At 47.2% G+C, this 21,629-nt stretch overlaps 1 protein-coding gene across 8 annotated transcripts in view; it reads right to left on the bottom strand.

Annotated features, from left to right (window-relative positions):
* Positions 1-21,629, bottom strand: part of NWD1 (NACHT and WD repeat domain containing 1) — a 96,652-nt gene that overhangs the window by 30,755 nt on the left and 44,268 nt on the right. For 7 of the 8 annotated variants that reach the window (XM_034946591.3, XM_034946590.3, XM_008966082.5 and 4 more), the window contains 2 exons: positions 13,964-14,161; positions 7,764-7,886 (listed from right to left, as the gene is read on the bottom strand). In XM_034946591.3, the coding sequence (XP_034802482.3) occupies positions 7,764-7,886; positions 13,964-14,161 (321 nt within the window). The remainder of the gene's footprint in view (positions 1-7,763; positions 7,887-13,963; positions 14,162-21,629) is intronic. The other variant, XM_014342532.4, reaches the window with a different exon arrangement.

Here is a 21,629-nt window from a genome sequence, read left to right as displayed (position 1 = left end):
ACTCCAGCCTCAGCAACACAGCAAGACCTTGTCTCAAAATAAATAAATAAATATAATAATCTTAGAGAGCTATTTGCTAAGCAAAACGTACAATTTGGAAGGCATAAAGGGGAAAAATTGACCAACTGGATTATGTAGAAATGTAAAACTTCAGGAGGATAAACTGCAGTTGGAAGGCACATCATGAGACATGTGGAGGAAATATTTGCAACATATAACAGACAAATGGAGATTCTGCTTAATAAACAAGAAGTTCATCAGGCTGTGATTAGGTTATGAGGATGGCGCCCTGGGGAATGGGATTACTGTCCTTATAAAAGTAATCCCAGGCTGGGCAGGGTGGCTCGTGCCTGTAATCCCAGCACGTTGGGAGGCTGAGGCGGGCAGATCGCCTGAGCTCAGGAGTTCGAATCGAGACCAGCCTGGCCAACAAGGCAAAACCCTGTCTCTACTAAAAATACGAAAGTTAGCTGGGTGTGGTGGTGTGCGCCTGTAATCCCAGCTCCTCGGGAAGCTGAGGCAGGAAACTCGCTTGAACCTGGGAGGCAGAGGTTGCAGTGAGCTGAGACTGGACCACTACACTCCAGCCTGGGCAACAGAGTGAGACTCTGTCTCAAAAAAAAAAAAGTGTCCCCAACATAAAGATGGGAACAACAGATACTGGGGACTACTGGAATGGGGAAGGAGGAAGAGGGTCAAGGGCTAACAAAATTCCTCTTGGGTACCATGCTCACTACCTCAGTGATGGGGTCATTCGTACCCCAAATCTCAGCATCACTCAATATACCCATGTAGCAGACATGCACATGTACCCTGTGAAATTAATGGTGGAAATTATAAATGAAATAAAATACAATAACAGAACAAGGATCTGACTGGGCCAGGTGGCTCACACCTGTAATCCCAGCACTTTCGGGGGCCGAAGTGGGAGGGTCACTTGAGCCCAGGAGTCCGAGACAAGCCAGGCAACATAGCGAGACCCTGTCTCTAAAAAAAAAGTAAAAATAATAAAAATAGGCTGGCACAGTGGCTCACGCCTGTAAACCCAGCACTTTGGAAGGCCAAGGTGGGTGAATCAGTTGAGGTCAGGGGTTCGAGACTAGCCTGGCCAACATGGCAAAACCTTGTTTCTACTAAAAATACAAAAATTAGCTGGGTGTGGTGGCAGGCGCCTGTAATTTCAGCTACTTGGGAGGCTGAGGCAGGAAGATTGCTTGAACCTGGGAGGTGGAGGTTGCAGGGAGCCAAGATCATGCCATTGCACTCCAGACTGGGCGACAGAGTGAGACTCTATCTCAAAAACAAAAAAAATTTAAAAAAAGAGTCAATGGGCACAAAAGAATGTTTATGGAAAAACATTGATAAAAAATATATATATAGTATATATTTATATATTTATGTATATATTTGTTTTTGTATATATGTATATATCTATACTTTCATGTATGTATATATTTATGTTTTATACACACATATATATTATGTTTTACATACATAAAGCATAAATATATACATACACAAAAATATAGATTAAAATATGTATATATAAGTGTATATATAAGTTCAGAATATTTTCATAATCTCAAAAAACAGTCATCCTCTTTTTTCTTTATCATGTTTTTCTAATTTTGTTTGTTTATTTTATTTTATTTTATTTTATTTTATTTTTTTGAGACAGAGTCTCACTCTGTCTCCCAGGCTGGAGTGCAGTGACACAATCTCAGCTCACTGCAACCTCCCACTCCAGGATTCAAGCGATTCTCCTGCCTCAGCCTCCTGAGTAGCTGGGATTACAGACATGCACCACCATGCCCAACTAATTTTGTATGTTTAGTAGAGATGGGGTTTCACCATGTTGTCCAGGCTGGTCTCGAACTTCTGACCTCAAATGATGTGCCCGCCTCAACCTCCCAAACTGCTGGGATTACATGAGTGAGCCACCGTGCCTGGCCTATCACATTAATAATTTTAAAGCAAACAATCCAGTGGCATTTAGCCATTCACAGTGTTGTGCAACCATCACTCTATCTAGTTCCAGAACATTCGCAACCCCCCAGAAGGAGACCCTGTCCCCATCAGCAGTCACTCCCCACTCCCCTCCCCTAACCCCTGGCCACCACTAATCTGCCTCTTGTCTCTCCTGTCTCTGTGGATTAGTCTGTTCTGGACATTTCATATCCATGGGAGTCGCATGCCATGTGGCCCCTGGTGACTGCTGTTTTTGTTGTTGTTTTGTTGTTTGTTTTTTTGGAGACAAAGTCTCATTCTGTCATCGCCCAGGCTGGAGTGCAGTGGCGTGATCTTGGCTCACTGCAACCTCCGCCCCCCAGGTTCAAGCGATTCTCTTGCCTCAGCCTCCTGAGTAGCTGGGACTACAGGTGTGTGCCATCACACCTGGCTAATTTTTGTATTTTTAGCAGAGACAGGGGTTCACCATGTTGGCCAGGATGGTCTCGATCTCTTGACCTCGTGATCTGCCCACCTCGGGCCTCCCAAAGTGCTGGGATTACAGGCGTGAGCCACCGCGCCCAGCTGACTGCTCCTTTTTATTTGACATAATCTCTGGAGCTCCAGCCTCATGATTTCCTTGCTGTTCTGTAGACCCGCCAACCTCATTCCCCTCTCAGGGCCTTTGCACTTGCTACTCCCTGGCCTGGGAGGCTCTTTCCTCTCCCCTGCCCTTTCTTCACCCCTGCGGATACCAAAATCCACAGATGCTCCAGTGCCTTATATGAAATAGTGTCATATTTGCATATAGCCTATATATATCCTCCTGTATACTTTATTACTATTGTTACCATTATTATTTTTTTTAGAGATAGGGGTCTGGCTGTGTTACCCTAGCTGGAGCATAGTAATGCAATCACAGCCCACTGTAGCCTCGATCTCCCAAGCTCAAGTGATCCTCCTGCCTCAGCCTCAGCTTGGGACTACAGGTGCTCCCGTATATTTAATTTTTCTTTTTTTTTTTCTTTTTAAGACTGAGTCTCACTGTCACCAAGGCTGGAGTGCAGTGGCATGATCTCGGCTCACAGCAACCTCCACCTCCCAGGTTCAAGTGATCTTCCTGCCTCAGTCTCCCAAGTAGCTAGGACTGCAGGTGTGCACCACCACGCCCAGCTAATTTTTGTACTTTTAGTAGAGACGGGGTTTCGCCATGTTGGCCAGGCTGGTCTCGAACACCTGACCTCAGGTGATCCGCGGCCTCCCAAAGTGTTGGGATTACAGACATGACCCACTGTGCCCAGCCACTCCTGTATATTTTAAATCATCTCTAGGTTACTTACAATACCTAATATGGCATAGGTGCTATATAAATAGTTGTTATACTGCATTGTTTGGGGGACAATGACAATAAAGGTCTGTCCATGTTTAGTCCAGATGCAGTTAACTATTTTTTTCCCAAATATTTTCCTTTGTAAAAATTGTATTTATTTGTTTATTTAAGAGACAGGGTCTTAAAATTTATTTTTATTTATTTTTTATTTTATTATTTTATTTATTTATTATTTTATTATTTTTTATTTTTTGAGATGGTGTTTTGCTCTTTTTGCCCAGGCTGGAGTGCAGTGGCACGATCTCGGCTCACTGCAACCTCCACCTCCTGGGTTCAAGTGATTCTCCTGCCTCAGCCTCCCGAGTAGCTGGGATTACAGGTATATATCACCACGCCCGGCTAATTTTGTATTTTTAGTAGAGACAGGGTTTCATCATGTTAGCCAGGCTGGTCTCAAACTCCTGATCTCAGGTGATCCACCCACCTCGGCCTCCCAAAGTGCTGGGATTACAGGCATGAGCCACCATGCCCCACCTTTAAATTTATTTTTAAGAGACAGGTACAGTGGCTTATGCCTGTAATTCCAGCACTTCAGGAGGCTTAGGTGGGAGGATGGCTTGATGCCAGGAATTCAAGACCAGCCTGGGAAACACGGTGAGACCCAGTCTCTACAAAAACTGTTTTAAAAATTAGTTGGGCATGGTGGCATGCACCTGTGCTCCTAGCTCTTCAAGAGGCTGAGGTGGGAGGATTGCTTGAACCTGGGATGTCAAGATTGTAGTGAACTATGATTGCACCATTGTGCTCCAGCATGGATGACAGAGTGAGATCCTGAAAAAAAAAAAAGAAAGAAAAGAAAGAAAGAAAGAAAAAGAAAGAAAGAGAAAGAAAGAAAGGAAGGAAGAGAGAAAGAAAGGAAGAGAGAAAGAAAGAAAGGAGGGAGGGAGGAAGGAAGGGAGGAAGGGGAAGGGGGAAGGAAGGGAAGGAAGGAAAAGGAAGGAAGGAAGGAAAGGAAGGAAAGAAGGAAGGAAGGAAGGATGGAAAAAGAAAGAAAGAAGGAAAAGGAAAAGAAAGAAAGAAGAAGAAACACAGCCAACAACAACCAAAAGACAGGATCTCACTCTGTTGCCCAGGCTGAACTCAAACACCCGGGCTCAAGGCATCCTCCTCCTTGTAGCTGGGACTACAGGCACACACCACTGCATCCAGCTTTTCCAAATATTTTCAATCCACAGTTGGTTGAATCTATAGATGCAAAACCCACAGATATGGAGGGCCAATTAAACTTTTGATTTTTCAAAAGATTGTGTCATAATATTATGTATCTTGTCAATTGAGCCTTTTAGGGCATCCCTTTACATTTTTTAAAAATTTGAATATGTCATCTCTAATAGAAATTTGATTCAGCTCTTTAGACCTTCTCCACCCCCACCCATTTTTCTGTTTGTTTGGTTTTTTGGAAACAGGGTCTCACTCTGTCACCCAGGATGGAATACAGTGGTGCAAACATGGCTCACTGCAGCCTCCAACTCCTGGACTCAAGCAATCCTCTTGGTTCAGCCTCTCACGTAGCTGGGAGTGCAGGTGCACACCACCATGCCTGGCTAATTTAAAACACTTTTTTTTTTTTTTTTTTTTTTTTTTTAGAGGTGAGGTCTTGCTATGTTGCACAGGCTGGTCTTGAATTCTGGGCCCCAAGTGATCCTCCCATCTTCAAAGAGCTGGGATTACAGGTGTGAGTCCTGTTTTCTTAATTAAATAAAATGCCCAACCTGTTTTCTTAATTAGATAAAAGGGTTAGATTAGATTCTTTTTTTTTTTTTTTTTTTGAGACAGAGTCTCACTCTGTCACCCAGGCTGGAGTGCAGTGGGGCAATCTCGGCTCACTGCAAGCACCACCTCCTGGGTTGATGCCATTCTCCTGCCTCAGCCTCTCGAGTAGCTGGGACTACAGGCACCCACCATCACACCCAGCTAATTTTTTTTGTATTTTTAGTAGAGACAGGGTTTCACTGTGTTAGCCAGGATGGTCTCGATCTCCTGACCTTGTGATCCACCCGCCTAGGCCTCCCAAAGTGCTGAGATTACAGGCAGGAGCCACTGCACCTGGCCTAGATTAGATTCTTTCTAAAGCTAATTTTCTATGGCTTGATTCTGTTAAATGTATTTTTTAAACACATGGGATATTTTAACTTATTTATTCAACAAATAAGCATGGAGTATGTTGAATAAAACATAACCCTTGCCCTCAAACAATAGTAATAAGATCTCAGGTCAACAAATAAATGTAGTCTTGCTTTTTTTTTTTTTTTTTTTTGAGATAGGGTCTCGCTGTGTTGCACAGGCTAGAGTACAGTGGTGTAATCACAGCTCACTGTAGCCCCAATCTCCTGGGCTCAAGCGATTCTCATGCCCCAGCCTCCCAAGTAGCTGGGACTACAGGTGTGCACCACCATGCCTGGCTAATTTTTGCATTTTTTGTAGAGATGTGGGTTCACCATGTTGCCCAAGCTGGTCTCAAAATCCTGAGCTTAAATGATCTGCCTGCCTCAGCCTCCTAAAGTGCTGGGATAAGCCACCACGCCCAGCCAACTGGTCTTAGCCAATGTGGTCCTATGTATATCAAGCTGCAGGAGAGCACAAGGTAGCTAGTTATGAACTCTACTGTGGGAATCATCTCTCCCAAAGGGAGGACCCTTGAGATTAGTCTTCAAGAATGAGTAGTTTTCCATCCTAGTCCTGACCCTCGTCTATCTCTCTTCAGCATCTAGAACAGGACCTGGTACTCAGCAGGCACTCAACAATTGATTATAGAAATAAGCCATATCTGTTAAGGGACTACGTAGAAATAAACAACCTTACTTAGGATCTGAGGTCGACAAATGCAAAAAGGACCACAATTCTTTACCCTTACTGATCCACACCCTTGGCAATGTGACTTTGCAGCTCCTCCCATCAAAAAATGAAGCCTAGGCTGGGTGTAGTGGCTCACACCTGTAATCTCAGCACTTTGGGAGGACAAGGCGAGAGGATTGCTTGAGCTCAGGAGCTTGAGACCAGCCTGAGCAACATAGTGAGACCCTGTCTCTACCAAAAAATACAAAAATTAGCCAGGTGTGGTGGTGTGTGTCTGCAGTCCCAGCTACTCAAGAGGCTGAGATGGGAGGATTGCTTGAGCCCAGGAGGCTGAGAGTGCAGTGAACTGAGATTGTGCCACTGCACTCCAGCTTGGGCAACAGAGCAACACCCTGTCAGAATAAAAGAATGAAAAAAAGAAAAGGAAAAGAAAAAAGAAAAGAAAAGAGAAGAGAAAGGAAAGGAAAGGAAAGGAAAGAGAAAAGAAAAGAAGGCAGAAAGCCTATTTAGCATATTTCCCTACTGGACTGCTCTTGTGAATTCCTTTGATCAAGAGAATGTGAATGTGACCAGGTGCCAACTCCAAGTCCAGGCTTAAGAGATTCTGTGAGTGCCTACTTGTTTTCTTGAAACCCTGCCTTTGGCTGGGCACAGTGGCTCACGCCTGTAATCCCAGCACTTTGGGAGGACGAGGTGGGTGGATCACAAGGTCAGGAGATTGAGACCATCCTGGCTAACACGGTGAAACCCCGTCTCTACTAAAAAATATAAAAAATTAGCCGGGCATGGTGGCGGGCGCCTGTAGTCCCAGCTACTCGGGAGGCTGAGGCAGGAGAATGGCGTGAACCTGGGAGGCAGAGCTTACAGTGAGCCGAGATTGCACCACTGCACTCTAGCTTGGGCGACAGAGCAAGACTCCGTCTCAAAAAAAAAAAAAGAAACCCTGCCTTTGCTGGGGATGAGAGACCTGAAGGACGCTGAATGATGACAGACCACGTGGAGCAAAGTTGAGTTGCCTCATTTGAAAACATTCAGATTCAGCCAGCTCCTAGATAATCCACTGACTGACTGCAGATACATGAGCAAGCCCAGCTGAGAGCAGAAAACTGCCCAGCTGTGTCCAGCCTGCATTGCCAATGCACAAGAAGTGAGCTAAAGAAATAGCTTGTTTGTGGCTCAAATTTGTAATCCCAGCTACTTGGTAGGCTAAGGAGGGAGGATCACTTGAGCCCAAGAGTTTCAGACCAGCCTGGGCAACATAGCAAGACCCCATTTCTAAAAACATTAAAAAATTAGCTGGGTATAGTGGTATGTGCTTGTAGTCCCAGCTACTCAGGAGGCTGAGGCAGGAGGATCACTTGGCCCAGGAGTTTGAGGCTGCAGTGAGTTATAAACACACCACTGCACTCCAGCCTGGGCAATACAGTGAGATCCCATATTTAAAAAGAAAAAGAAATGGCTTGTTCGAAACTACTGTGTTTGGGGATGGTTCATTATGCAACTATAGCTAAGTGATGCAGGAACAAAGGCCAGGGTTTCAATACAGAGAAGTGAATCTGTGGGGAAGGGGCTCTGAGAACCGACTCTTCACTATGGAAGCTGACCACAAAGCCCACTTCCCAAGTCTCACCTGTGTGTCCAGTTAGCATGTGGATCACATGCTGCTCTTCCATGTCCCACACAGCCATGATGCCATCCTGGGTGCCAATCACCAGCAGCTTCTCCTCCACACCCCATGCCATGGCGGTGATGCCTGCAGCCACACAGAGGCAACAGCAATGATCTCAGTTCCTGTGTCCAAGTATTCAGCTATGGGGTCCTCTAATGAGCCCCCCACTTCACAGATAAAACAACTGAGGCACGGAGAGATTTGGTCCCTTGCCCAAAGCTGCACAGCAAGGATTAGATTCACAGACTCAGATGCACAGATTCACACTCTGGCCTGTGACATTCACTTCACTCTTAGGTAGGGAAGGGGACTGCATCACAGTGTGGTCATAAGTGTCTGTCTAGTCTAGCAGTGCTCACCCAGCGGACACATATCGGTTTCTGGAGACATCTTGAGGTGCCACAATGGGGACAAGGATACTCAAGGACACTACTGCCATCTGGTGGGTGCAGGCCAGGGATGCTGCTCAACACCCAGCAATGCATAACAACCCCATCCCAGAGAAAGATTCAGCCCCAGAAGTCAGCAATGCCATGGCTGAGAAACCCTGCCTTAGTTGAAGAAAACTCAGAAACAAAATCACATTGGCCATGGCCGGGCACGGTGGCTCATGCCACCCAGCACTTTGGGAGGCCGATAGTTTGGGAGGCCAAACTTTGGGGGGCCGAGGTGGGCGGATCACTTGAGGTCAGGAGTTCAAGACCAGCCTGTCCAACATGGAGAAACCCAGTCTCTACTAAAAATATAAAAATTAGCCAGGCATAGTGAAGCACACCTGTAATCCCAGCTACTCGGGAGGCTGAGGCCAGAGAATGACTTGAGCCCAGGAGGTGGAGGTTGCAGTGAGCTGAGATCACACCACAGCACTCCAACCTGGGTGAGAGAGGGAGACTCTGTCTCAACAACAACAACAGCAACAAAAAAAAAAAAAAAAAAAAAAAAGAAGAAGAAGAAGAAAGAAAAGAAAAGAAAGAAAGAAATTATATTGGCTGAGAATGAGGATTATGTTTTTGACATCTCTGAGTTCAATTGGTGTAGAAAAGCAAGGGCTGATGTCCTAAAGAAAAAAAATATATATTTGCCAATGAATTGGGCAAACACACCCCAAGGCTCTCTTCCTGGTGGAGTTTGATTAAAATATCACTGTAGAGAGAGAAGGGCCAAGATATATTGGAGAAAACGTGGGCCTAGACATTAAGAAACGGAACTTTCTGAATGTCCTGGAGTAAAGAAAGGAAGTCCTTTTCCTTCTCTGTGCCTCTCCCACATGTGTAAAATGGGTGGTGCTGAATCAGAGCCCGTCAAGCTCTGAGAATACAGAATTTTCTTTCCACCTCATCAGGACAGAGAGTGAGGAGATGGGATTTGTTTTCTTTTCCTTTCTTCTCCTCCCCTTCCCTCCCTTTCCCTTCCCTCCCCCTTCCTCCCCTTCCTTCCCTTTCCCTTTCCTCCCTTTCCCTTCCTTCCCCTCCCCTTTCTCTTTCCTTCCCCTTTCCTCTCCCCTCCCCTTCCCCCTCTTCCCTTCCCTTTCCCCTCCCCTTCCTTCCCCTCCCCTTCTCTCCCTCGTCCCTCCCCTCCCTTTCCTTTCCCTTTCCTCCCCTTTCCCTTTCCCTCCCCTGCCCTCCCCTCCCCTTCCCTTGCCTCCCCTTTCCCTTCCCCTTCCCTCCTCTTCCCTACCCTCTCATTCCCTCCCCTCTCCTTCCTTTCCCTCCCCTTCTCTTCCCTTCCCTTCCCTCCCCTTTCTCCTTCCCTCCTCTTTCCCTTGCTCTCCCCTTTCCCTTCCCCTTCCCTCCCCTTTCCCCTCCACTTCCCTCCCCTTTCCCCTCCCCTCCACTTTCCCCTCCCCTCCTTCCCCTCCCCTTCTCTCCCTCTTCACTCCCGTCCCTTTCTCATCCCTCCCCTCCCCTTTCCTCTCCTTTTCCTTCCCCTTCCCTCCTCTTCCCTCCCCTCCCATTCCCTCTCCTTTCCTTCCCTTCCTTCCCCTTTCCCTTCCCCTTTCCTCCCTTTCCCTCTCCTTCCCTCCCCTCCCTTCCCCTCCCTCCACTTCTCTCCTCTTTCCCCTCCCCTTCCCTTCCCTCCTCTTTCTCCTCCCCTTTCCTCCTCTTCTCTTCCCTTCCTTTCCCTCCCCTCCCCTTCCTTCCCCTTTCCTTTCCCCTTCCCTCCCCTTTCCCTTCCCCTTGCCTCCCCTTCCCTCCCCTCCCCTCCCCTTTCCCCTCCCCTCCCCTTCCCTCCCCTTTCCCCTCCCCTTCCCTCCCCTTCCCTTTCTTCCCCTTTCCCCTCCCCTTCCCTCCCCTTCCCTTTCTTCCCCTTTCCCCTTCCCTTCCCTCCCCTTTCCCCTCCCCTTCCCTCCCCTTTCCCCTCCCCTTCCCTCCCCTTTCCCCTCCCCTTCCCTCCCCTTTCCCCTCCCCTTCCCTGCCCTTCCCTTTCTTCCCCTTTCCCCTTCCCTTTCCTCTTCCCTCCCCTTTCCCTTCCCTCCAGTTCCTTCCCTCTTCCCTCTCCTTTCCCTCCCTTCCCCTCCCCACTCTCTTTCCCTTCCTTTTCTTCTTCTTTTTTTTTTTTTTTTCCAGATAGGGTCTCACTCTATCACCCAGGCTGGAGTGCAGTTCCACAATCACAGCTCACTGCAGCCTCGAACTCTTGGGCTCAAGCCATTCTCCCATCTTAGCCTCCTGAGTAGCTGAGACTATAGGCACATGCCACCATGACCAGCATTTTTTTTTTTTTTAACTTTTTGTAGAGACAGGGTCTCCTTATGTTGCCCAGGCTGGTCTTGAACATCTGGGCCCAAGAGATCCTCTTGCCTTGGCCTCCCAAAGAGCTGGGATTATAGGCAAAAATCACTGTGCTCAGCCCCTTTTACTTTTTTTCTTATGCACTCATTGTGTGACCTTGGAAATATTAACTCATACTTTTTTTTTTTTTTTTTTTTTGAGACGGAGTTTTACTCTTTCGCCCAGGCTGGAGTGCAGTGGCACGATATCCACTCACTGCAACCTCTGCCTTCCAGTTTCAAGCAATTCTCCTGCCTTAGCCTCCAGAGTAGCTGGGATTACAGGTGTCCGCTACAACACCTGGCTAATTTTTGTATTTTTAGTAGAGACAGGGTTTCACCATGTAGGCCAGGCTGGTCTTGAACTCCTGACCTCATGATCCACCTGCCTCAACCTCCCAAAGCGCTGGGATTATAGGCGTGAGCCACCATGCCTAGCCATACTTTTCATTTTAAAAATGAACAAACTGAAGCCCACATGGGTAAGAACTTTCTCAACTTTAACAGAACTAGAGGATGTACAATGGGGCACAGTGGACCTGAAACACAGAACATTTCCCTGCCCCAGAGATGAGAAAAATGTCACGCTAAGCTGTAACTTCCTATGTCTGTGCCATGACAGACATCATTAATCACAGCACTATGTGCGATTTGTGCCCCCATAGTCATTCTATCATCTCACCTTTAGTAATAAAACCCAAAAGCCCATAGGTTTTAGCTGAGTACATAGTTATCCGCACAAAGACCATATTTCCCTGGCTGAGCACAGTGGCTCACCCCTGTAATCCCAGCACTTTGGGAGGCCAAGGTAGGCGATCACCTGAGATCAGGAGTTTGAGACCAGCCTGGCCAACATGGTGAAACCCTGTCTCTACCAAAAATACAAAAATTAGCCAGGCATGGTGGCATGTGCCTGTAATCCCAGCTGCTTGGGAGGCTGAGGCAGGAAAATGGCTTGAATCCAGGAAGCAGAGGTGCAGTGAGCCGAGATTGCGCCGCTGCGCTCCAGCCTGGGCGACAAGAGCAAAACTCCATATAAAAAGTAAAAATAAAAATAAAAATATAAAAACATATTTCCCAGGCTTCCTTACAGTTGGAGATATCCAAGTTCTTGCCAATGAGACAGGAGTGGAAATATTTAGTTCTCCTTCCAGGTCGTGCCCTTAAAATGAAGAGGCCTGCCATCTGCTTCTCCTATTCCCCACTGGCTGGAATGCCATCTTGATGGTAGGAGTTGGAGCAGCTATATTGGGCCAATGAGGACAGCCCTACACTGAAAATGGCAGAGCAGCCAGATTGAAAGTGTATGGGTCCCAGACACCTAAAGACTCCCTTTTGCCTCTGCTTTTGCTTGAACTATTTCATAAGAGAGAATTAAACTCCTATCTTATTTAAGCCACTGATATTTTGGCCATTTTTTTTTACAACATCTGAGCCTATATTCTGACAAATACACACTCTTTCCCACTAAGCTAGCTTCAGTCTTAGAATCCTCAACACAGCATTCTAGTGGCTGCCCCTAAATCAACTCCTCCATGCATTGTACTTAGTGTCTCTTAGCATTTCTATTTTGAAAATAATGTGCCTGGGGAGTGCAGCTCTCACTGCCAGGTCATGTGGCACAGTGAGGAGCTCTGACATTTGAACCACAAGTGAACTCAGTGGTCTCACAATCAATGTGAGAGATTGTGGGTGGACAGATAGATGGGTGAATGGAGGCAAATGAGTGGGTAGACAGGTGGCTAGTTGGATGAGTGAGTGGGTGAATGGATGGGCAGGTAGATGGGTAGATGGAGGAATCAGTTTCTCGATGAAATTGAAGTGAGAAAGTTGATGAATGGCTAAGTGTGTGGATGGGTGGAGGCGTAAGTGAATGAATGGAAGATGATCAGATGAAGAAAATGGAAAGATAAGTGGGTAGAGGGGTGGATGACTGATGGGTGGATAGAAGAGAGGAAGGAAGGAAGAAAGAAAGGGTTGAAGGATGAATGAATGGATGAATGGATGGGTGAGTGGATGGATGGAAGGAAAGCTGTGTAGGTGGGTGAGTGGATGGAAGGGTGGGTGGATGGATGGATGAAAGGATGGGAAGGTGGTTTGATGAATGGATGGATGGATAGATTAATGAAAGGGTGAGTAAATGATTTGATGAATGGATGAATAATGGATGGGTGGATGGATGAATGGGGCTAGCTAAATGAAACAGTGGTAGGGTAGATGGATAGATGGATGGATGGGTGGATGGGTGGATGGATGGAACAGTGGAACAGTAGATGAATGAAAGAGTGGGAGGGTAGATGGACTTAGAGATGGGGGATAGATGGATGGAAAGGTAGCAGAGTGGGTAGATGGATGGGTGGATGTGTGGGAGGATGGATGGATGGATGGATGGATGGAGAGGAAAGTGTTTGATAAATGAATTGATGGATAAATGGAAGGGTGGGTAGATGATTGCATGAATGGACAAGTGATGTATGAATGGGTGGGTGGATGAGTGAATGGATGGATAGATGGATGGAAGGGTGGGAGGATAGATGGATGGGAGAGTGGGAAGGTGGATGGATGGATGGATGGGGCAGTAGATGGATGGAAGGGTGGCAGAGAAGATGGGTGGATGAATGGATGGGTGGGTGGGAGGACGGTGGATGGATGGATGGATAGATGAATGGAAGGGTGGGAGTGTAGATAGATGGATGAATGGATGGGAGGGTAATTGGATGGAAGAGTAGGAAGGTGAATTAATGGATGGATGGATGGATGGATAGATGGATGGATAGATGGATGGATGAATGGATGGGTGGGTGGGAGGGTGATGGATGGAGGGATAGATGAATGGAAGGGTGGGAGGTAGATAGAGAGATGAATGAATGGATGGGAGGGTAATTGGATGGAAGAGTAGGAAGGTGAATGAAAGGATGGATGCATAGATGGATGGATGAATGGAAGGAAGAAAAAAATGAATGACAAATGGATGGCAAAACCTAAATCCTCTCCTCTCCCTTACATTCTGGGATTCCAAGGGCTGCTTACAGTTCCTTCAGCTGCTCAGAGGACTGTCAGGCATCAGTTCCTAGCTTTCAGAATTACTAGCATGAGCTTGTAAATAGCTGAAACTGTCAGATGGGCACGAATCCCTTGGAGATGGGAAGCTTGGAGGCACCCCCTAGCATCGGGCTCATTAGAAGAATTTATATGAGACATCTACAGTCCCTTGAGGTGGGGCAGAGAGAGCTGATTCAGCATGAGACAGCAGGGGCAGGCTCTGATGGCAAGCTTGGGGCCTCCCAACTAGCACAGGGGAGTCCCAGAAGACAACCTCAAATACCTGGCCTTCACTGCCCCCAGGCAAGCAGGTGCCTGCTGGGATTTTTGCTATGCTGGGGAGACTCACCTTTGTGACAACCGCTGAGGGTTGCCCGGAGGGGTCCTCCCGGGGGCTGGAGGAATCCTCCGAGGGGCACCAGCACAGGGTGTGCACACAACCGGAACCAGCTCTGGGCCTGTTGGCATAGCTGTCCCACCAGTGCTGGATGTGAGGTGGTGAAGAAATGGAGTCTGGCCAGCAGTTCTGTGTACAGGAGGCTCCTCTCTGCAACAAAGGGATGTAGACTAAGTTGCCTGGATTGAGCCCCCTCTACCCTCCCTGCCAATTGAGTCTCTGCTCCCTGCAGGGGCTCCAGAACAAAAGAAGACACAATACCTCAGCTACTGGCCTCTGCTGTCCGCTCCTGTCTCCTTCTCTGCTCTCCAGACACACTTACCCTTGCTTCAGAGGCACCCAGCTGTTTCCAGTCTCCAGCCTTTGCCCAGGTTGCCTAGAATGCTTCCCTTTCCTTCCTCCCTCCCTTCTTCTCTCCCTCTCTCCCTTCCTTTCTTCCTTCCTCTTTTATCACACTCTGTTGTCCCGGCTGGAGTGCAGTGGCATGATCAAAGCTAACTGCAGCCTCAAACTTCTGGGCTCAAGCAATCCTCCCATCTCAGCCTCCCAAATACTAGGGACTACAGGCATGCACCACCACACTCAGCTAATTTATTTGTTTGTTTTATTTTATTTTATTTATTTATTTTTGAGATGGAGTTTTAGCCTGTCACCTAGGTTGGAGTGCAATGGTGCGATCTTGGCTCACTGCAACCTGCACCTCCCAGGTTCAAGCGATTCTCCTGCCTCAGCCTCCCTAATAGCTGGGACTACAGGTGCCCGCCACCACGCCCAACTAATTTTTGTGTGTCTAGTGGAAACGGGGTTTCACCATGTTGGCTGGGCTGACCTCAAGTGATCCACCTGCCTCGGCCTCCTAAAGTGCTGGGATTACAGGCATGAGCCACCGCGCCTGGCTATTTATTTTTTTAGAGACAGGGTCTTACTCTGTCACCCAGGCTGGAGTGCAGTGGCACGATCGCAGCTCACTGCAGCCTCAAACTCCTGGGCTCAAGCGATCTTCTGGCCACAGCCTCTACAGTAGCTGGGACTGCAGATGCACGTCACCGCGCCTCGTTAGTTTTTTATTTTTTGTAGAGACGGGGTCTCGTTATGTTGCCCAGGCTGGTCTCAAACTTCTGGGCTCAAGATATCCTCCTTCCTCGACCCCTCAAAGCTCTGGAATTATAGGCGTGAGCCACTGTGCTCAGACTCAACCTTTTCAATAAAAGTAGGATCAGAGGAGGGATATATTGGAAATCTTTGTACCTTTCACTCAATTTTGCTGTGAACCTAAAACCGTTCTATAAAAAAATGGGCTATTAAGAAAAATTAGCCGAGCATGGTGGCGCTTGGGCCTGTAATCCCAGCTACTCGGGAGGCTGAGACAGGAGAATCGCTGGAACCCAGGAGGCAGAAGTTGGGTGACAGAGCGAGGCTCCTTCTCAAAAAAAAAAAAAAAAAAAAAGGACTCGTGATCGCGTTGGATCATTTAGGATGTTATGTTGAATGGTCCCCATTTGCCAGCGTGCTTGGACGTACGGAGAGCACATGGTTGTCCAGCAGCGCCCTCTGGTGATAACATTTGTTCCTACACCTCCTCCTTGTGGTAGGGGAGCCACAGGTTGTCAATCAAGGGGCTTTGCAGGGAACTTGCTGAGAGATCTGGGCTTTTAAATCTTCCTTAAACTGGGAAGTCATGCCCAAGGCTGTTTTCCTGGGAAGTTGCTCCATCAAGGTTTACAACTCCTGGCGAGCGCCTCTCGCGTTATTTTTCTTTCCAGTTGCCTTAAATTCCAGTTGTTTGGTATGCTGTTCCATCTCCTTCTCTTTATTTATTTGTGTATTTTGAGACAGAGTCTTGCTCTGTCGTGCAAGTTGGAGTGCAGTGGCGTGATCTCGGCTCACCGCAACATCTGCCTCCCGGGTTCAAGCAATTTTTGTGCCTCGGCCTCCCAAGAAGCTGGGATTACAGGCATGCACCACCACACCCGGCTAATTTTTGTATTTTTAGTAGAGATGGGGTTTCACTGTCACCAAGGCTGGTCTCAAACTCCTGGCCTCAAGCAATCTGCCTGCCTCGGCTTCTCAAAGTATTGGGGTTACAGGCGTGAGCCACTGTGCCCAGCCATCTATCTATTTTTAACTAATTTTTTTTACAGAGATAGGATCTCGCTATGTTGCCCAGGATGGTCTTGAACTCCTGCCCTCTAGCAATCCTCCTGTCTGGGCCTCCCAAAGTGCTGGGATTAGAAGCGTGAACCCCCGCACTCGGCCCCATCTCCCTCTCTTAAAGGCTGAGACAAACATTAACTATATTTAGGTCCCCGTGGGAGCTGGGGCTATGGCAGATAATCAGTAGGGGTTGTGTGAATGCATAAGAAAGGCATAAATGGTTGCAGGCACCAGCATCTTCACATTGGGTGGAGTTCTGGACACATTTTAGTTCAATTGCACATTTTGCAGATGACAAAAATAGGGTTTCAGGGCAGAAATAGCTCATCCTAGGCTGTTCATGTCAACAGTGCTATCATATGACAGTAACAGGACCGTCGATGGCAACACGGGTGGAGGTTCTGTGTGAATTGATGCGTGTACTCTTCCCAGCAGCCCTAGGTGGGATGGTCACTCAGCATCCCTATTCTGCAGATGGGAAAACTGAGGGCTGTGGGGCAGGGGGAGGGATGGTAAAGGGTTTGCAAGGTCACACTGCCAAGAAGTGGCAGCGCCAAGATTTCAATCGACACAGTGGGGCTCAAAATTTGTGGTCTATGTGTGTATTGTCTGTTCTCATGCTGCTAATAAAGACATACCTGAAACTGGGTAATTTATAAAGGAAAGAGGTTTAATTGACCTACAGTTCTGCAGGGCTGGGGAGGCCTCAGGAAACTTACAATCACGGTGGAAGGGGAAGCAAACACGCCCTTCTTCACAAGGCGGGAGGAGAGAGAAGAATGAGAGCTGAGCAAAGGGGGAAGCCCCTTATTTAAAAAAGCCCCATCAGATCTCTTGAGAGCTTACTCAGTATCAGGAGAACAGCATGGAGGAAAACACCTCCATGATTCGATTATCTCCACCTGGTCCCTCCCTCAATGTGTGGGGATTATGGGAAATACAATTCAAGATGATAGTTGGGTGGGGACACAACCGAACCATATCAATGTGTTAAAGGTAAAAATTTGGCAGGGAGAAAACAGATGATGCCATTGGCCTTAATGGAGCTCAGAGTCTGATGTGGCAGACAGATGATGCAAAAGAAAACCATGAGAAATCATAATTAAAGGCAAAGACAAGCCAGGGGTGGTGGTGTGCACCTGTGGTCCCAGCTACTTGGGAGGCTGAGGTGAGAGGACCACTGGAGCCCAGGAGTTTGAAGGTGCTGTGAGCTATGATCATGCCATTGCACTCCAGCCTGGACAACAGGGCAAGACTTTGTCTCTAAAAAAAGAAAAAAGAAAAAAAAAAGAGCCAAGACAGATGGAAAACAGGGTGCAGTGATAGAAAATTCAGAGGCAAGGATTGGGGAGACATAGAGAAGTTAAGCTTCAGTGGTGGCCAGACAAGGCTTCTCTGAGGAATCGCATTTAGCTGAGCTCCAAAGTTGCCACAGAAGGGCTGGGGAGGCGAGTCCCAGCCCAGGGCCCCCGGCACGCAAGCTTGGATGTTTCCATCACAGTCTGGGGCAGTAAGGATGGAGACAAGCATCTCCCAGGAGAGTGAGTCATACACAGCCATGTAGGCTACACTACTGGAAAGGTCATTATTCCAAGGACAATGGGAGAACCATCTAGAAGATTCAATAGAGATACTTAGTGAGATTTGGGCTCTTTTTTTTTTTTTAATGGAATTTTGCTCTGTCGCCAAGGCTGGAGTGCAGTGGTGTGATCCAGGCTCACTGCAACCTCTGCCTGCTGGGTTCAAGCAATTCTCCTGCCTCAGCCTCCCGAGTAACTGGGATTACAGGTGTGTGCTACCGTGCCTGGCTAATTTTTGCATTTTTAGTAGAGGTGGGGTTTCACCCTGTTGGCCAGGCTGGTCTCAAACTCCTGACCTCAAGTGATCTGCCTGCCTCAGCCTCCCGAAGTGCTGGGATTATAGGCATGAGCCACCACACCTGGCCATCTGATGGTTTTATAAGGCAATTTCCCTAGCTTTTGTTCCCTGTCTCTTGAACTCCTGGCTTCAAGTGATCCACCTGCCTCAGCCTCCCAAAGTGCCGAGATAACAGGCTTGAGCCACCCTGGCCGTTTTGGGCTTTCAAGATTCTTCTGAGTGCTGTATGGAAAATAAACCAAAGGGTAAGAATGAATCCAAAGTAGGCAGACCTCCGAGGATGCTGTCTGGAGGAGAGACAGCAGCACTGGCCCTGGGCTGATGGCCAGGAGAATAAAGAGAAGCAGATAGTTCAAGGATGGTTTGCAGGGCCAGGATTAGAAGCTCTGCATAGGAATCACAGGCCACTGGTCATCCTTTTTAACATCCTGTTCACATCCATGGGGAAGCACTTTGGATACAGAGACTTAAGCATCTTGAATACTTCCCCTTCCTTTGTGAACTCACCTCACAATTTATTGCTCTTTGTTAACATGGTATTTAAGGCCCCAGGTCTAAACACTCTTTTGAGTTTTCACTTTTCTGTGAAACTTCTGTGCATGTAAAATTAAAATGTGTGAGCCCTTTCATGTGTTAAGCTGTCTTTTGTTAGTTTAATTCACAGGCCCCTATCACTGAACATAAAAGGGTAGAGAAAAAGATATTATTTATTGTCTCCCATAGTTTGATTGTAAAATGGTGTAGCTTTCGTGGAAAATGAAGTGGTCGTTCCTCAAAAAGTTAAACACAAAATTGCCATGTGATCTAGCGATTCCTTTTCACAATAGCCAAAAGGTAGAAACACACAAATGTCCACAGAACAGATGAATGGATAAACAAAATGTGGCATATTCATACAATGCAATATTATTAAGCCTTTAAAAGGAAGGAAATTCTTAGCCTTGAAAAGGAAGGAAATTCTTAGCCAGGCATGGTAGCTCAAGCCTGTAATCCCAGCACTTTGGGAGGCCAAGGTGGGCAGATCACATGAGGTCAGGAGTTCGAGACCAGCCTGGCTAACATAGCGAAACCCCATCTCTACTAAAAAATACAAAAATTAGCTGCGTGTGGTGGCACACGCCTGTAATCCCAGCTACTCTGGAGGCTGAGGCAGGACAATTGCTTGAGCAACCCAGGAGATGGAGGTTGCAGTGAGCTGAGATCGTGCCACTGCACTCCAGCCTGGGTGACAGAGCAAGACTCTGTCGTGCAAAAAAAGAAAAAAAAAAGGAAGGAAATTCTGACATATGCTACAATGTGGATGAAACTTGAGGACATTCTGCTCAGTAAGAGAAGTCAGAGAATAAAGGACAAATACTGTAAAATACCACTTATATGAAATACCTAAAGCAGTCAAATTTATAGAGACAGAAAACAGCATGGTGGTTGCCAGGGACTGGGGTGAAGGGAGAATGGGGAGAGATATGGGTTGGCTCTGTGTCCCTACCCAAATCTCATCTTGAATTGTAATCCCCATAATCCCCACATGTTGAGGGAGGGACCAGGTGGGAGGTGATTGGATCATGGGGGTGGTTCCCCCATGCTGTTCTCATGACAGTGAGTTTTCACAAGATCTGATGGTTTTTGGGTTTTATTGGAGACACAGTCTCACTCTGTCACCCAGGCTGGAGTGCATGGTGGGATTTCTGCTCACTGCAACCTCTGCCGCCCGTGTTCAAGCAATTTTCCCACCTCAGCCTCTCAAGTAGCTGGAACTACAGGCATGTGCCACCATGCCTGACAAATTTTTGTATTTTTAGTAGAGCTGGGGTTTCACCATGTTGGCCAGGCTGGTCTCAAACTCCTGACCTCAAGTGATCTGCCTGCCTCGGCCTCCCAAAGTGCTGGGATTATAGGCGTGAGCCACCACACCTGGCCGTCCGATGGTTTTATAAGGCAGTTGCTCCCTCTCTCTCGCCTGCTGCCATGCACAGGAGGCGGAGCTTGCAGTGAGCCGAGATCGCACCACTGCACTTCAGCCTGGGCAACAGAGCGAGACTCTGTCTCACCAAGAAAAAAAAAAAAAAGACGCACCTCTTTCCCTTCTGCCATGATTGTAAGTTTCCTGAAGCCTTCCCAGCCATGCGGAACTATGAGTCAATTAAACCTCTTTCCTTTGTAAATTACCCAGTCTTGGGTGTTTCTTTATAGCAGTGTGAAAACAGACTAGTACAGGGAATGAATGTTTCATGAAGACAGAGTTTCACTTTAGGAAGATTAACAAGTTCTGGAGATGAATGGTGGTGATAGCTGCACATTATTAATATATTTAATCACTGAACTGCACACATAAAAATGGTTAAGATGGGGGTCAGGCACAGTGGTTCATGCCTGTCATCCCAGCAGTTTGGGAGGCTGAGGCAGGAGGATTGCTTGAGTCCAGGAGTTCAAGACCTGCCTGTGAAACATGGCAAAATCCCGTCTCTACAAAATATACAAAAATTAGCCAGGCATGATGGTGCATGTCAGTAGTCTCAGCTACTCAGAAGGCTGAGGTAGGAGGATCTCTTGAGCCTGATAGGCGGAGGTTGCAGTGAGCTGAGATCATGCTACTGTACTCTAGCCTGGGTAATGAAGCGAGATCCTGTCTCAAAAAAAAAATGGTTAAGACATGTATTTTGCTATAATTAAAACAAAACCAAACAGAAAGAACATCCTCATGGCCAGAGCGTCTAAAGACTTGGAGAGATTCTTCAAGCTCTAGGGCAGGGAGTAGCAAATTGCAGTCTGAGGGCCAGACCCAGCCCAAGTCATCTGGGAGTTAGAAATAAGTTTTTTTTTTGGTTTGTTTGTTTTGAGACAGGGTCTCGCTCTGTCACCCAGGCTGGAATGCAGCGGAGCAATCACAGTTTACTGCAGCCTCGACCTCCCAGGCTCAATTGATCCTCCCACCTCACCTTCCCAAGTAGCTGGGACTACAGGTGTAAGCCATAATGCTCAGCCTGAGAATAATTTTTATAGCCATGTGTTTGCAATGGACCAGATAATAGTGAAAACCAACTCTGAACCCTAAGTTTTGTACTCAGTTATTATTATATTTTGAATTTCATCAATAAAAAATATGTGGGAACTTTGTTTTCTCTCTTATCATATATGTACCTACATAATTTCCTCGAGTTTTCTCGAAATAGTTCCTATCTGGTGCTTTCTTTTCTTTCTTTTTTTTTTTTTTTTTTTTTTTTTTTTTTTTTTTGAGACGGAGTCTCACTCTGTTGCCCAGGCTGGAGTGCAGTGGCGCGATCTCGGCTCACTGTAACCTCCGCCTCCCAGGTTCCAGCAACTCTCCTGCCTCAGCCTCCCGAGTAGCTGGGACTACAGGTGCCCACCACCACACCCTGCTAATTTTTGTATTTTTAGTAGAGACAGGGTTTCACCATATTGACCAGGCTGGTCTCAAACTTCTGACCTTGTGATCTGCCTGCCTCGGCTTCCCAAAGTGCTGGGATTACAGGTGTGAGCCACTGCGCCCAGTCCTACCTGGCACTTTCTAAAGAAAAGTCCAGGGTAACAGGATGGGCCCTGCTTTGGTAGTATTCAGTCCAAAGCT

The sequence above is a fragment of the Pan paniscus genome, chromosome 20, assembly GCF_029289425.2.
Source record: "Pan paniscus chromosome 20, NHGRI_mPanPan1-v2.0_pri, whole genome shotgun sequence".
Classification (NCBI taxonomy): Eukaryota; Metazoa; Chordata; class Mammalia; order Primates; family Hominidae; genus Pan; species Pan paniscus.
This window is presented reverse-complemented; position numbering and strand designations above follow the sequence as displayed.